General features: G+C 40.5%; 2 protein-coding genes across 4 annotated transcripts; one reads left to right on the top strand and one right to left on the bottom strand.

The window, feature by feature from the left end:
- The first annotated feature begins 676 nt into the window (after window positions 1-676).
- On the top strand, window positions 677-10,440 carry poc5 (POC5 centriolar protein homolog (Chlamydomonas)). Its single transcript, XM_014992895.2, has 13 exons — window positions 677-770; window positions 2,114-2,191; window positions 2,597-2,714; window positions 3,335-3,397; window positions 3,522-3,715; window positions 4,528-4,704; window positions 4,992-5,096; window positions 6,114-6,293; window positions 6,681-6,864; window positions 8,109-8,242; window positions 8,841-8,942; window positions 9,598-9,768; window positions 9,866-10,440. Exons 2-13 carry the CDS (start codon window positions 2,114-2,116, stop codon window positions 9,998-10,000), a joined length of 1,641 nt encoding a protein of 546 aa, XP_014848381.2. The 5' UTR covers window positions 677-770; the 3' UTR covers window positions 10,001-10,440.
- On the bottom strand, window positions 9,206-16,448 carry ankdd1b (ankyrin repeat and death domain containing 1B). Of its 3 annotated transcripts, none has more exons than XM_014992893.2 (15): window positions 16,147-16,448; window positions 15,663-15,763; window positions 15,439-15,537; window positions 15,253-15,351; window positions 15,002-15,106; window positions 14,153-14,254; window positions 13,894-13,992; window positions 13,495-13,593; window positions 13,279-13,377; window positions 13,048-13,146; window positions 12,392-12,490; window positions 12,123-12,218; window positions 11,519-11,720; window positions 10,618-10,749; window positions 9,206-10,538 (listed from the first exon to the last, which is right to left on the bottom strand). In XM_014992893.2, exons 1-15 carry the CDS (start codon window positions 16,307-16,309, stop codon window positions 10,486-10,488), a joined length of 1,647 nt encoding a protein of 548 aa, XP_014848379.2. In that variant the 5' UTR covers window positions 16,310-16,448; the 3' UTR covers window positions 9,206-10,485. The 3 variants fall into 3 exon arrangements, with proteins under 3 accessions (XP_014848379.2, XP_014848380.2, XP_087865044.1); XM_014992894.2 differs by having other exon boundaries at window positions 13,048-13,143; XM_088008918.1 differs by having other exon boundaries at window positions 15,253-15,537.
- Between the last annotated feature and the right edge of the window lie 93 nt (window positions 16,449-16,541).

The raw sequence follows: 16,541 nt of genomic DNA, 5'->3' as shown, positions 1-16,541 counted from the left end.
TAGTATGTTACCACACGTAGCACCTTACATGCAAATCAATACAGAAGACATTATCAGTCATGTCTGGTAATGTCTTAATGAGTCTTGAGAGACCACAGCCCATTCTTCCACATGTTTGCTGTATATTCTGTATGGCTTATGGTAAATCTCAAAGAGGGCTTTTCAGGTCAGGTAGAGAAGTCAATTGGTTGGACTGGATTTTATTTAGCAATGGGTGCTGAGTTGACTCTGTAGCTTTTAGCTTGCTGAGACACCCCAAACGATTTGTGAATGTAAATCTGATATCAACAACAACAAAAAGTGTTTACAAATGGGGGCTGAACATAAATACATGGACATTTTTTCAGATTTTTATTTGAAAAAAAAGGGGGGGGAAAGAAAGGAAACCGCGTGTAACGTTGTTTCCTTTTCACAATTAATGATGTTGTTTTGGTCTATCAAATGAAATCTGCCAAAAATCCATTTGTATTTGAAGCTATTGTGTGATAGCTGTTATTAATCAGTACCCGAAACACTGTGCTACCGTACAATCTTTATTCTGGGCCTATTTTTAGTAAACACTTCACATTAACTGAACAAGTCCCCTTTAAACGTAGCAGAAGCTAGCGTTCTTCCGCTTATGGTTACCCTGGAAATAATTAAACCAACCAGAGCCGAGATTGCGGGAGTTGTAGAAGCATAAGCCAATCACTGATGCTGTTGTTTGGGAGTCTGTCTATTTGAAACGGCAAAGCAAGCACTTTCCAACTGACGACTCGTTTGAGATCACGGTAGAGGTTTTTATTTGTCTTAAATCTTTAATGAAACAAGAAGAGATTTCCGACCAAACGTTCTAGCATTATTAGCTAAACTTGTTTTGTAGAAGCTACAGAATTGTGCTTCGATTTCTGCAGGTTTAACATTAGCTAATTCTCCTATTTATCTCAACTATAAACCTGCTTTAAATCTCATGATTCAGGCTTTTTGTTCTGGCTGCTTGGGTCTTACAGTGAATATTTCAGCTGACATTACTTTTGATTTTGTATCAAAACACTTGACTGGAAGTTATTTAGCCTTTTTGTAAACATCTACATTGGGTACCTGACCTCTCAGCAAACTACACAAAACACAGAAACGTCCACGGTCACGATTTAATAATAAAAACGAGAGTTGAAGCTATATGTGAAAAACTATGTACACTCCTACACCGTAGGATATTAGGAGAGAAAGTCGCAACTTTAAGATTATCAAATTCACTCCCTTAATGTTGATCAAAAAGTGTGACCACCTCTATGAAAGCAGGAACTTGTCAATCTGCTTTAATCTTAGAGAAGCAATTGTTTCTACCTATCAATCCGTGATGGGTTAAGGGTTCATTTCTTAACTAGATGTACATCATTCAAAAGTTAGAAACATTATATGTTGATAATGAGTGGGCTTTCTGAAAAATGTACCCCAATTTCAGACTACCAAGATTAAAGGCACAAAAAAACAAAGAGCTCCATCAGTTCACACTGTCCTCCTTGGGGAAAATAAAATACAATCTTAGACTCTACAAACTTTAATTAGTATGCTAAATGTTAAAGTTGTTAAAGTTTACAACACATTGCCCGGTTTGTTTGGAAGAGATTCAAGTACAAAGCCACGCAACAAGACTTTGGTTTGGAGAGTTGAATCTATCATGAATCACATGGGTTTCAGGTCACTGTCACCTTAGGAAAAAAATAAGGCCAAGTCAGAAATGATTGACCAAAACGCACAGTTCTCTGTTTGGCACTAATAATTCTTAACCAATGGGTCATGCACAGTAGTGGAGGAGTGATGCTTTGGGATTCTTTGTTCGTGGGACAGTGACAGTCTGGATTCAAGAAACTGCTTAGAAACCAGATAGAGACCTGATTATGTCTTAATTCATCTGGCCTTGGAATTAAAAAAAAATGGGGGATTTACTTTTACAGTTACTGTGTATAGTGGGGTTGAATATTTAGTTAGGACCTTTACGTTGTCATGAGACTGCCTTTTATTATGGCATGGGTGTGAAAAAATCAAAAATGTATTATCTGTTTTCACCAGTCAGTAACTCGTAATGTTTTCCTAAGTACTAAAATTATTTTGTTTGTTTATTTTTACCTAGATGTCATCAGAGGATGAAGACAGTCCTGTTCTCCCCAAAGACTCAGACCGGGGCAGCTCTGTGTCTTCTGAGCTTCAGGTTGATTAAAAGAATCCTTTGCTGTAGCTGAAAATGCAAGCTAATCTAGAAGCATACTTTGTGGGACAGTAGCAATTTGTATTTAGTCCATGCCTCATGTTTGAAATAGGACTCTATACTCTACCATCCCTGAAACCTTTGCACTGGCGTAAATGGTCACATCTCAAAACAGGCATTGTTAGCTGTAAAACTAAGGCTAATTTCTTCAAAGGTTAGACTTTTTTATTTTTTTCACAATTTGGAATGAACAAATAGATTTCTATTTTTAGATCACAGTTTTTGTTTAGATTTCATGTTCAAGAAGCTGCTTTTTCACCCAGTCTAATGTTCTTTATGTGCAGCAAATAATTTGGTCCTCCATACGTCTCATAGACATTTGTTTGTTTGTGTGTTTTTAATCAACAGGATGAGTATGAGGAGCTCTTTCGCTATGCTGTTGTCGCCCCCAAACATGGCCTGCTTTCTGTCGGTCAAGGTCAAAGTTCCGAGAGAACGGATGAACCAAGCGGACAGAACCCGCAAGGTAGGATCTGTATGAGGAAAATGTTCATATGCACGCATTTTCCTTCAGTTTCTCTAGCAGAAGCTAAGCATCTAATGATTAGGTTTCAAAAAGGGTTTCCCATCTCAACCTATGGCAACGGTATTTTTTTGTGCACTCTCCATTTTCAGCTTCCAGTTCACCGTAACAGAATAGATATTGGTGTCTCACGTTACTTTCTGAGTCTTTCTGTATAATAACCCGCCTTAAACAGTCAATCAGCCCCCCTTCCCCTGTACCATCTCTCACTGAAGGTTCAGTGCTCTAACTTTCACTGAGCCACGCACGGCGACGCAGAGAGCAGACAGGCTGATAAGTAATGATCTCCTGGAACTCTGCCCACTCTGATCTTTAGAGTGCAGGCTTTTTCGTTTCTCGTTGCAGAATTTAATTAAGATATTGACATAAATGCATTCTTGGATGGAGAGAGCCGTGCTCATCTTATTCAGCACTCTTGCCGTCACTTATCCTGTTTTTAAACTGTCTTCTGTTTTTAGAATTCCACCTTCACAATGAAATAAATAGTTTTAATATTGATTTTTTGTGCGTGCGTGCGTGTTTAATGAACAGTAAATTTTGATCCTTTGTGAACCATTTCCCAGATCCTGAAGCAGATGAGAGGCACTCCATCAGAAGTGTAAAATTGTCACAGGCCTCTTCTCTGGGTAAGCTGAAGAAAAAAAATGCATAAAGTGTTGCGGTACACTTTTTGGCGATGAGAATTTGCTCATAGTTTTTTCTTCACGTCTGTAGATACGTATTCTCAGTGTCTGTAATTTCTTCCTCCAGCTGAGAGGACAGCAGGTCCGTCGTCAAACAAGACGTCAGTGCGCTCCGACGCGCCGTCAGAGGATTTTCAGGCAGCGTCCAAAACATCAGACAACCAGGAGTCCCATGAGTATGCTTTCACTGAGATGTTTATCTCCGAAGAGAATCTGAGCAAAATGGAAAATATTCTGGATACATGGAGCAACAACCTCAAGGTTAGTTTGGTTCCTCTTCCATGGAAGTTTCTTCCCATAGTCCATCAGTCTGTTTGCTTTAGCTAAAATATTTTGTTGGGTGGCTAAGTAGGGGTTACACATGGCTCAATTGTAATTGCTTTGGTTCAAGTCTGTAGCGAGGGATCAGCTTGAGTGAAGCTGACAGTTGACCAGACTAACATTGGCAATCTGGTGTGAAAGTGTTTTTTTATATATATATATATATAGGGTGAAAAAAAATGAAAGCGAACAATCCCTCTCTTAGCTTTAGCTTATGAATCTTAATGGCACTTTCCAGAAAAGGGTGACAGCTCCTTTCTTCTGCGAAACGGTGACCTTTTAACTATACAAGTGTCTGCTGGTGAAAGTACTTTAGATGAGGTGGATGTGTTCACCCTGCCCTTTTCCTCAGCTGTTGTACAGCTCATTCATGGAGAGCATGTGACAACCAATCAGCTGCTAATCAGTGATGAGAAAAGGCACGGAGAACCAGCTCTATTCTGATCTTGTGATCCATTAAATGAGGTTTTAGAAAAGGCTCTTTTTATGGCCCAGTAGTAAAACGCTGTTATTTTACTTTCACACTTCAAACCGATGAAGGCTTTGTTTGTCCGTGTTTTGGTGAAATCACATTATTGGCATTTATCAAGAAAGGCAGCGTGAGTTTGTGATTGTGTGGAGCAAAAAAAGAAAAAATATTCCTCAAGTTAATGGAGAACTCAGTATGTGTCAGTATATTCAACGAACCGCTTGGCCCCATAAAGGAATCTGAAAACCTTCTGTTAACTTCCCGCCCTTTGTTTCCTGTTCAGTCAAACGTGCTAACTGAGCTCCAGAAGTGGAAGTATGCCTTCATGGAGCGGCACAGGATGGAGATGAAGAAGGAGGCGGAAAAGCATGCAGTCCAAATGGCTGGCCTGAAGTCGGAGCTCAATACGCTGAAAGGGCTGCTGCGCACCTACGAGACGTCCAACCAAAGAAAGGATGAGGTATGTGTGTCGATCGGCTTCCTTTACGTGACGGCTCGTGACCGAAAACGACAAAACACACTTCACTTCAGTAATGGTGCAGTTTATTGCGCCGAGATTATAATTTTTTTTTTTTTTTTTTGACACGTTTTGCCAAACTGTAGCAATCATCTTTTAATCTTCTGTTTCCTTCATACTCTTTTCATTTATTCATTAACCCGATCGGCATGGTGATCACGAAGAAGATGAGGAGCATACCGTGAACTTTTTAGGCTTGCACGCTCATAGTATGACGTGTCCTCTTGCAGGTGATCAGGAATCTGAGCCTGGTGTTGGAGAGGCAGAAAGAGAAGCAGGAAAAGATGAAAACCTTGACACACTGGAGACTCCAGCATGCTGAGGCTAAAGAAGAGGTACGGATTCCTAACTTACCTGCATTGAGACTTAAGAGATTCTTCTTGTAGAAATCCCACCTGCGACCCCACAAACACACACACCCTTCTGTTGTTGATGACATTATTTTTCCAAAATTGTTGTGTGGATAAAGTCATATACACAGCTGTCCTTTTCTCTCCAACCGTTTACTGTTTGATAATGGTCGATAGGAGCTTCTAGTGCCACAAAAATCTTTAAAAAAAACTCTAATAAATTTTAGTGGATACTAATCTTACAGGATGAACTATATTATTAATTCTCTGGTAAGAATTTGAATCAAAATTATTATTAAAGAATGTTTTCTATAAAGCTACATTCAGTGCTTTGCAAAAACATTCAGTCTTTTCCACATTAAAGTAGCAAACTTCAATGGTTTTTATGGATTTTATTGAATTTGTCAAAACACATCACCGTGAAGTGGAAGGAAAATATTACATGGCCGTCAATAACTGTTTACTGACATTAAATTAGATGTAGGAGAACTATTTACTAATCACGTAACTTCAGAAAACAATAAGTTGCACTAGATTTTATTTGTAGGTTTTAGAGTAAAGGGGACTCAATACAAATGCAGACCATATTGTTTGTATATTTAAATTTTAAAGTGATTTGAGAACCCTTTCCAATTTTCCATCCTATCCACAGTTATACTTTGGATTTGTCTCTACATGAAAGCCTAGTAAAACACACCAAAGTCTGTAGTTATACCAAGATCTAAAGAGTTCAAGCCAAAGAGATACTTTTGCATGGCACTGTAACTACCGCTTCTAAATCTTTATGGAAAATTGTTATCCTCTCCGTCAGCTATTTACTCAGCAGTGACACAGTAACTTTAAACATCCTTAATCTACCCTGAACAAACGTACTATTTTTCTACACCAGAATCATACCAGGCAAATTGCAGCGTAGGAAAATGTTCCCAAGCCGCCCGAGAAGAAATGAAACGTGCAATTGTTACCGTGTGAATATTTCATGTAGCTATGCTCCGCTGGCAGGCTCACGCTGTTCAGGTGGCTCGGCAGCACTACACTTTGCAGCTGAAGAGGAAGGTGTGGCAGGGCTGGCACGGTCTGGTCAAAAGGCACTGGAGGAGTAAGGTGGAGCGAGCGTGCCGTTCCAGGGCCGAGGAGGTCTGCTCCCACCTGTCCGCAGAGTACGAGTTCAAGCTGGCAGAGGTAAATAAAATAATGCACTGATTTTGTTTAGCTAAATGTATGGTTGGTCTCAATGTTCTGTACAAAATTTAGTCAATTTTAGTCAAGTCCTTCTTTAAATGTGTAGCTTAAGATTTATGAAGTCATTTATTAGAAATATGTTTGATTTCAGCATCTGAGTGAACAAAACTTACGGCATTTTAAATTGCATAAGTGTTTGGAGTGTTAGAGCTTCGTACAGTTGACTTAAATGAAAGAGAAATGGAGCATCAAGAAATGTAAAGTAGTGTTGACAGTTTTGCTGTCTTTGGCGCTACGTGTTTGTGACTGAAAGTAACGTCAGGTAATGTTAGCAGGTTTATTAAGGACCTATGATTTCCTTCCGCCTTCACCCGTCTGTTTCCACAGCAATCCGAGGCTCTCGAGAAGGCCGAGGCAGAGATTCAGAGGCTACACGTTGAGCGAGAGCGTTATGAAGAGTCTATGAAGAAAGCCTTCATGAGGGGTGTCTGTGCCCTCAACATGGAGGCTCTCAACATGTTCCAGTCCACTGAAACACGAACAGAGCAGCTACCCGCGCAGGAACCGCATGGTTTGTAGTAAAATTCCCCTACCTGACATATTTCTAATCAGTAATATGGATCGTCGGAAACGGCACATTCACAGCCAGGCCCAGTCTAGTATTATTTCTAATAAAGTAGAAAAACATCACATGGGGAAAAAAAACTGACAAATCAAACCTCAGATTTATGTACGATTATCCCACGTTTGCGTTTGTGATTGTTGAACGGAGGAAGCTTTTTTTTTTTCAGGCATTACTCCCGATCAACCAGTTAGCGTTTATTGTATTTCGTTTAAATATTTAATTTATTTAAACTACTAGAACTTAAAAAAAAAAGCAAAGTGCAAATTAAAAAAGTGCTTCAGCTGCATTTGTTTTAAAATGGATTATCTGAGGCACTAATTCTTGTGCCACCATCGCTTTTGTTAAAAACAATTACTTAATAATGAAGCGTATTTCTACACCCCATAAATATTAACAAAAAAAAACTTTGGATTTTTCTATTTTCTCTGTGTGTGTGTCTGTGGCTGTGAAATTATGCTGACGCACATTTACTAACAAGCGTGCTAATAAACGTGGCTCTTGCTAAGTCCCACAGCATGCTTTGTTCCAATGCTAACTTTGTGTCTGAGACGTATTGATTAGACACGGACATCAACACTGAGAGAAACTTCAGGCCTGCCTCTCCAGCAGTGCAGCTATGTGCTACTGACATTTGAGTGAATAAGACATGAATAACAGCAGGGGGCTACTGTCTCCTCCTGAATTCATTTATTAGATGATATAATTGTGGTATTTAATAGTGGATGTGATTATTGGTACTTTGCAAGGGGAGACTTGATGTGACTACACAATATCCCTTTACCTCAGGGACTCAATCCAGAATCTCTATACGTTTTCATCCTGTTAGTTCAATATTTCAAAACGTTGACACCGTGCTGTAACAAAAATGATCAGGATTTACCAAATTGAGCAGCCATTCTGCTGAAGCGGCTGGAGGAGGGTTTCATTATCATCAGCTTGTTGTAGCATGTTCCTTTGCTCATCCATCTGGCCTCGGCTTTAATGAGTTTTGCTCGCCGTTATCTTACTGTCAGCGCAGGCTGCTAATGTAATACTCTGTCCTGATTCTTCATAGTCTTGTCAACAATGTGCCACTTTTGCCAACTGAATAGGCACATAGAATAATTAGGCTCTATTAGTCCTACACGGGTGTTTGAATTTTTACGTATATGTTTATTTAGTGATAACGTTACCTTCTGTTTTTCTCGTAGATCCTTCGCCTGGCCAGGACGAGCGCGGATCAGCTACGTTGCCTAAGCATCAGCCGTTTCCCACTACCTCGAAAAGGTTTAGTCCAGTCCACTTTGACCGCCTTGAGCCTACACAAAGGGAAGCTGAGGATATGGTGAGAGACTGATAATGTACTGGGCTAGCTTTCTTTTCCTTTTCTCATTTTGTTTACACCTTTGTAAGTTCTTGCACTTATGAGTTGGTTTATGTTTTCTTTTTCTTGTTCTTAGATTAGCCAGTGTGCACCAATTTTAACCTCTTCTAGGTTTTCACGCGAACAATGTGCTTGTCATTTCACTATAGATATTCATTTACACTACAGTCACAAACTTCACTTGTGTGAAATATATGGAGACAAAGCAGTGGGAAACTGAAATGAAAGAAAAGTAATGAGTGTTTTTTATTTATTTATTTATTTATTTATTTTTACAAATACAAATATAAAATGATGAGAGCAAAACTGAACTGTTTGGCTGGCTTGAAAAAAATCCACATCACCCATCGCCACAATGTTAGTACACGGTGGTGGCAGCATCATGCTGTGGGTCTGTTTTGTCCACCAGGAATATTGAGGCCCTTTCAGAGCTAGTGGAGCTAAACACAGGGAATTCCTGGAAGACGGCACGTAAAGTTTGTACTAGTTTGTGTTGGTCTTTGACATTTTCTTTTTCTTTGTGATCCCAAACAATTAGCATACTCTGTATTTCCAATAGGTTGGCCCCAGAGTCTCCATTTCTCAGGAGGAGATTCTTCCGTCCACCACAGTTTTGCACAGCTCTCTGCCACTAGGGGGCATCGCGAGCACCCACAAACAGGTTAGTGGTGATCGTGGTCAAGGGGACCTGAGGTTTTAGGGAAGTCCACTTTCACATCAGTGTAGAATCAGAGTTCAGTCTGGACAGTATGAAATTTATGTCGGTGTTTTTCCAGGTCTGGATAAGTATGGAAAAGTGAAATAAGTATTTATGTTTCCAGACTTTATTCCCTTTGGCTAAATGTTGTATACTTCTGTTTGCCGTTCTTTGCGTTTTTCTTTTGCCCTTCCTCCTTTGGTTCTTTTCCTAACATTCTTCCCTCATTTCTCCATCTTATTTTGTTCTGTCCTTCCTTTCTTTTCTTGTGTCCTCTTTTTCTTGTGCTTTTCCTTCTTCCTTTCTTTCTTTCTTGGTTGTCATTCTTGCATTCTTTCTTTCTTTGCTTTCTTCAAGTCTCTGTTTTTTCCAGTTCCACATTTAGGGACTGAGCTGTGTGGTACACACACTGAACCATTCTATATTTTAAAATGGCTGTGAAGGACTAAGAAGTCTGGGGAAGTCAAAAATGTTCAAAGATGTATGGGAATAGAACACATAATTAAGCAAATATAGCTAAACTTTCCTGCCAACTTTTACTGGCGGTCTCTCTCTTTGTTACATCCATAAAAATGCTTTTTTTTCTTCTAAATGCAACTGTGTTATCGTGTTCTTTCAGTCTGCTGCTCGGATTTTGACGGCAGGTCAACAGAAACCCTCAAAGACCGTGACGGCTCGCATCACTGCGCGAGCCGATGTCGGTAAGGTCCCACACGGCGGCCTTCAGGTGACGGGAGTAGCTCCACCAATGAGCTCTGTCGTAGTAGAACGCCATCATCCTATTACGCAGGTATGACAGGTGGTGGAGATCTGCCCTTCATGGTGTACTCTAAATGTAGCCTCCAGCTGTTTGAAGCTGTAAAATGTCTCTCTCTCGGTTCTTCCAGCTGACGGTCGGACAGGCGATCGCTTCGAAGTTTCCTCGGCCGTTCCAGCAGAGCCACACGTCCGCTGCAGGCAGAGCGTCATCGCGAACACACACCAGCACATGCAGCGTCCACTCAATCAAGGAAGTGGAATGACCACCCCCTGGTGCATTAAATTTAGTGATAGCATTTAATTTATTTTATGCAAAAATCCTCATTTGTCTTTTAAACATTCATGTGAAGTTTGATATCCTACAACAGATTTACCTCTGTGTTGTTGTTGTTTTTTTTTTTTGTTTTTGTTTTTTTTAGTTGGCTTTCATTTATGTAAAGGCATAGCAGATAGAGTAGTAGAAATGTCTAGTTATTATTTACAGTTTAGGGCTTTAAATTGACCTTTACCTCATGTCAGATATTTGCTTTTAAATTATGCACATTATGAACGTGGATTTTATTGCATAAAATCATTTTTATGCATCCATTCATGATTTAGAAACAATCTAGCAGCAATGGGTTGCTTACTTTCTCAATGCGAAGCCATATTTTACTGATCAGCAGCACGTTGCCATTTTCTAAATAAATGCTTTTACCACTAACTTATTACAGAAATCCATGGTTGATAATTAAGCAGACAAAACTGATCATGAAATGCAGCAACTCTTGCCGGTGTTCTCTGCGTCCGTCCGAATCTTATCTGCAAGACGAAATGACATTTGATTGAACACTGTACACCGGCACAGAGCGATGTTTGCATGCATGTCGGTTGAAGGTACCAGCAGCCTTCCTGTTCCCAGTGAGGATGAGTTCCTGGTAGAGTTGCTTGGAAGGATTCGTCTGAGCGAGCTCCTCCCTGTGGAGCCAGATCAGCAGCATCCTGTGGCCGTGCTCTCTGTAGCTGCGCTGACCTGGGAGCCAAACAAACACAACGGCGTAGAGTCAGGAAAAGCAGGTCGACCCGTCAAGACGTTTTGAAGCGAGAGCTGTGAGTTCAACGGGGAGGTGTTTTGATTACAGGGTTCCTGTGTCGTCTGGCATTTGAGTAAGTAGGAGAAATAAGCGTTAATATTCATATGGGCTGAGGTTTATACAGCACTTTCCTAGTCAAGCTAGCCACTAGCCATTCACCCGGCTGCACTCAAACACACTGACATGCAGATCAGTACTCAACCAGGGCTTAAAATGCCTTGTGTCAAATCCTTCGTTCGCCCGTCCATAAATCTGTCAATTCATGCTTTTCTGCCTGTTATCTTTCTACTTTCAGTGCATCTCACTATAAATCCCTTCATCTTACATCTGACCTCTGACTATAACCTTCGCCCTGTTTGATCAGTTCATCTGTTGCTCATTCATCTGTCCACATATCCTGGGTTTTTTCATCCTTTTATCCAACCAGCCGTCAGTCATTCACTCAGTTCTTTACATTCTGAGGGGTTTTTTTCTGCTCCTTTAAAGTCGGACTTGGAAACATTAGACAAGTATCAGTTTAGAATATTTTCTATTTCTATTTAAAGATTAGCACTCTGGCTACCAGTCTGGAAAGCTATGGAATTATGATGTGTAAAAATGCATAGGACTCCTTTTACAGTCTACGTCCTGTGACTTGAACTTGAACAGTGATTATCAGTGAAAACTGATTTTAGTTTTTAAAGTCCTGTGTGTTGGTTTTTGCGCCACCTGTCCACTGATCCTCAATAGCAGCGACTTGCTCCTTGGTGAAGGCCCAGTTCTCCGCCAGCCTTTTCCAGTCTCCGGGTTTCAGGAGCTCGTACGCCAGGCGCCAGGCAGCAGAACGGAGCTGCTTGGTTTCGTTCCGGTGGTCAAGTTTAAACGTTAGCGGATGCTCGCTGTGAACGCTTTCATTGAGCTCAGGGTTGGCCTGAAAGGGTAATTAAATCATATCAGAGGGCTAATAAAGGCCATCGGTCCCTGAAAACACAGCGCTATGGAGAGAGGTTATTGGCAAAGCACCAAAACAAATGATTAGCAATATGAATGTCAGAGCTAAGCATGTCTGCAATCATCATTCACTAATCATGTTAGTGAATCATGCATATCTTTAATTACATTTTTGGTAAATTGCCTGTCAAATGTTTCTTTTTTTTTTCCACATGGGATCCTTTAATGTTATTAGAGGGAACACAGCTAATTGAGGATGTGTTGGTGCCAAATAAATCATTTCTGATTAATTTGAAGCCCTGAAGACGGCATGGAGCTCATATAAACGCTACAACCGCATCAGCTAACATGCATATTTGGATTTTTTTCTTTTCCCTCTCACCTTTCTCCAGCTGTAGTATCTTTCTGCTTTAATGATCATGTCCACAATGATTACCTCGTTTGCTCTGGCTGCCACACCCAGAGCAGTTTTACCCTGCTACTCCAGATCCGGCACAGAAAAGGAGATTGATAAAGCAAAGCAGAATAACAACATTAGTTGTGTCATTTCTGACACAGTTTTCTTTATTTTGCTTGTGCTGTGACATGAATGCATTATACGTCAGACTGTCTTGAGGTGATTTTGTGTTGAAACCATGTGTGTATTCTCACTCTGTCCCGGATTTGTAGATCCACACCAGATTTTAGCAGCATTTCCACGACTTCAGTCCTGCCGAGCTCCGCCGAGAGATGCAGCGCGGTCTGGAGTCTCTAACAGGACATGAGGCGTCTTATCAGGGTTCATACTTTGTCTGGATAACTCAAGTATTTTCAAAGTCCAGATACAGAAGATTGCATAGAAAAAAAAAAAAAAAATATATATATATATATATATATATATATATATATATATATATATATATATATATATATATATTCCACTTCATTCTCTGTTAGCTCAAATAAATGTTGCATCTATTAGTGTTATTTTACTTTTTTGTCATTCTTTTTATTATTTCAATCCTCTCTCCCTTATTTTTTGCTTCTTCTTGTTTCCCTTCCATTTTTTATCCCTTTCTCACTTCCCTTCCTGCTTTAATTTCTAATATTCCTCTTAACTTTTCCATCCTTACTGACCAGCACTTTTCTGAATTTTTTAATTTTCTCCTTCTGTACTTTTCTTTCATCTGTCTTTCTACTTCCTTCCCCACTCCTTCCCTCAAACCTACAGAAAAATTCCCCAAAAGAAGAAAATTATATCTAATAATTAATGTGGGAAAGTTTGTGACCTGACGCGCTGCTGTTTCTCTGTGTGAGGTTGATCCTACCTTGTCGGCTACGTTGATGTTGCAGCCTGCTGCTACAAGAGAATGGATAACAGGGATGTGACCGTTCTTCACTGCCAGGTGGAGAGGAGCCTCCAGCTGCTTGGAGCAAACACATTTATTTATATTACCCCCCCCCCGCCCCCCAAATAAATAATAATTCAAGGTAAGACACACCAATGCTGAGAAGGACGAAGGAACTGTACCGCTCCCAGCTGGCTTGTGTTTCCTCACCTGGTTTTGAACATCTGTATGGGCGTTGTACTCTAAAAGGAGTTGGACAAGAGACGAGTCTCCGCTTTCCGAGACCACATGGAGAGCGCTGCGTTTGGCCTGCAAAGAACAGGAGTTCGGACTTATTGGCAGGTTTTAGGCAGCTTTGTAAACAGTATAAGTAAATGAATGGCAGCAGAATATGAATCGTTCTTCTGGTCTGAGATCGGTCGGTACCACTGTGAGGATGTTGGGGTCACAGCCGGCGTCCAGCAGGGCCAGGACGCATTCTTCCTGACTGTTATCTGCCGCCTGGTACAAAGCTGTCTCACCGTCCTGCAACACATAAAGCAAAGATAAACCAACTAGTTATTTAGCATAATACGCTTATAAAAACAACCTCAAATCAGAAATTATTCATTGAATCAACTCGGACAGGCTATTATGCAATTATGAACCATGAAATTACATGACAGCCCAGAGGTCAGAGTTCAAGTTGATGCTAGATCACAGTATGTGGTTGCTGTAACACAACCGAGTTTCGTCGGTCTTGATTAAACCCACGTAGAACCAACAGTGGATTATCCACAAAAACCAAGAAAAGAAGAGAAGAGAACGGTAACTCTGATTGTCTACCATATTGACTTCATCCCGAGTATCAAAGCTCTGCAGCAGCAGCTGGACAGCATCCAAGTGGCCGTTCCTGGCAGCTAAGTGCAGGGGCGTGTCCCCTCTCTGCCAGAAGGAGGGGAGGGGAAACAGCAGCACATCAAAGAGGGTTTGACTTTGAGCTTCTTTGCAGGTGTGACACAGAGACACGCATGAGCATAAACAGCCCGAGTGATACTAGGAACAAGATGCATCAACATCCTGCAGGTGGCTCAGACGCACAGACCTTGTTGGGCTTCATTGTGGCCATGTTGTACGGCTCCATCAGCATTTTTAACATTTCAATGCTCCCATGTTCTGCTGCCAATTCAAATGGAAGATGTCCTGACTGGAATACAGAGGGAAAAAATGGAGGTGAGAACAGCAACACACAATGGATCTAAAAAATAAAATAAAAAAAAAATCCACAACCTTATTTCAAATAACACTGACTGAGGACGATAAGGTAAATCATTCTTTTTGGTGTGTATTAAACTTTTCATATGTTCTGCATAATTCAACTGAGAACAAAAGCTTTTGAAAGTAAAACATGATCACTGCAATTACTTTGCTGCATAAATGTGCACAGCCTGACATTTGATGCAGTTTTATCCCTCAGTACTCACTGGTAGGAATCTTTCTCCACAACTTGACGTTTTGATATCTATCCACTTTTCCCTCCTCCAAATCTCCATGATTATGCGTGACATCACCTTAATGGTATTTATAGCTGTCATAAATTCATTCACAGAAACTCCCCAGTTCCATCTTAAGAAAAGTAACATTACTATGTTCCTTTCACCGCCATGTCTCACTGTGGGTAAGGAGCTCTTTTGATTGTGTTCAGACTTGACCTTGAAGATAGTAAAGTTTGGTTGTCTTTGAAGTGAAAGGCTTCCATGTTGCAGTCTTACACATTAGCGAAATGATGCAAATGTTAAGAGAACTAGTAGGAAAAATAAATTGTATTTCAGGTTCATCAGACTCACTAACTGATGCAGATGTAAATTTAGAACTAAATGATTCTTCATGTTCCAGATGCACTTTATAAATATGCTGTGTTTCATGATGATCTATTTTCTAATAAAACATATACCTGGTCCTCCTTGTTTAATTCTTTCATCTGCATATCATTGATAATATACTCTACAATTTCAGTGTGGTTGTTGATGGCAGCGCAGTGCATGATGTTCAGTCCTTCCTGAAGAAGAAGAAAAAAATCTGTGAGTTTTTACAAAATCTACACACCTCACCTGTCTTATTGCTATCCTCTACGTTAAATTAGGTACATGTGTGTATTCTGTGTAAGTCAAAGAATCTCATCATGTATTTTTTATTTTTTTTTACCTCATTTTCAACCTTCTGCTCAGCCCCAGCCTGCACCAGTAATTTCAGGATCTCCAAGCTGCCAAACCAGGCAGCTAGATGAATGGGTGCCATGCCATACTGCCATAACCAGAACACAAAACTATACTTAGATATGTAACCTATTGTTCTTTTTTTTTTTTTTTGAAACATTTCCAACCATCTCACCTTGTCCTTTTGGTCCACTTTGACCCTGCGCTGCAGAAGGAACTGAGTTGCTTCCTTGTTTTTGCCTGCTACTGCGTAGTGAAGGGCTGTCCTGTTGTGCTGTTTTGCAGTTACAGATCACGTTACCGCTTCGTCGTGGAAAGTTTCTGCCAGACGCTTGTTCTTGACGATACTTTATGTATGCCCTTCAAAAATCAAAAAAGGCAAGCACTTTTTCTACCCACCACGTTCTTGGCGTTGACGTTCAGACTTTTTCCAAGATGCTTCAAGGTTTTCACATCATTCCTCTTTGCTGCTTCCATGAACTGCTTCTCGGTGTCGAGTACTGCTCAACACAACAGGGGATTTCACACAAACTGCATGTTATTTCACCACAAACTTGTCAACCAGCAGAAAGTCGTCCTGTTCCTTGTCCTTAACTTCAGATAAATACAACTATGTGACGTGTGACAATTTATAAAAGGAAATTTAATGAAAAGGCAAATGCCCATCTGTGCTGCTTCTATTAAAGGTTTGCCCAGGATCTTCTGATCAAATCCCCTCACCAACATATGTTTGAGCATCCAGAACACACAATGTTACGAAAGCACGTCCACGGTCGTGTTTTGAGAGACATTTGATTTAAAATTGAATAGATACTGTTAAGGCAGTGTTGGCTCTGACATCTTTTAATTTTCCAGTTTTCCTGCTTGCTGTCGCAATACTCACACATCTCGCTGGTGTCAAAACTCTCATCATCAGTCTCTCTGTCCGAGTGCTTTCTCGGTCCCCTGAAATTATCCCGTTGCATCCACTTTGGGAGGTCCAGCTTTTCCTTCTTGGGACAATTATCCTTTATTTTCGTCCTCACAGACAAAACCCTTCTCTCCATTTTAACTTAATATGAATAAGTTCTTTGTAAAAGGTCAGGCAAACCGTTTTGCTCAGCTTCGCAGTCTGAAGAGAAACAGCAGGACTTTAAATGGAAGCGTTCACTTGTTTCCTAAAGGTTGATCCATGTTTGCTTTCGCTGCTCACACCCACAAAAAGTCAGCTGATAATGTTTAACGTTGTCTGCCTCAGCTGTGTATGTGACTAACGGGTGGCAGAACCACAGTATTTAC

Source organism: Poecilia mexicana, unplaced genomic scaffold (assembly GCF_051168715.1).
Source record: "Poecilia mexicana isolate PSO_F unplaced genomic scaffold, ASM5116871v1 scaffold_9, whole genome shotgun sequence".
NCBI classification, from domain to species: domain Eukaryota; kingdom Metazoa; phylum Chordata; class Actinopteri; order Cyprinodontiformes; family Poeciliidae; genus Poecilia; species Poecilia mexicana.
This window is presented reverse-complemented; position numbering and strand designations above follow the sequence as displayed.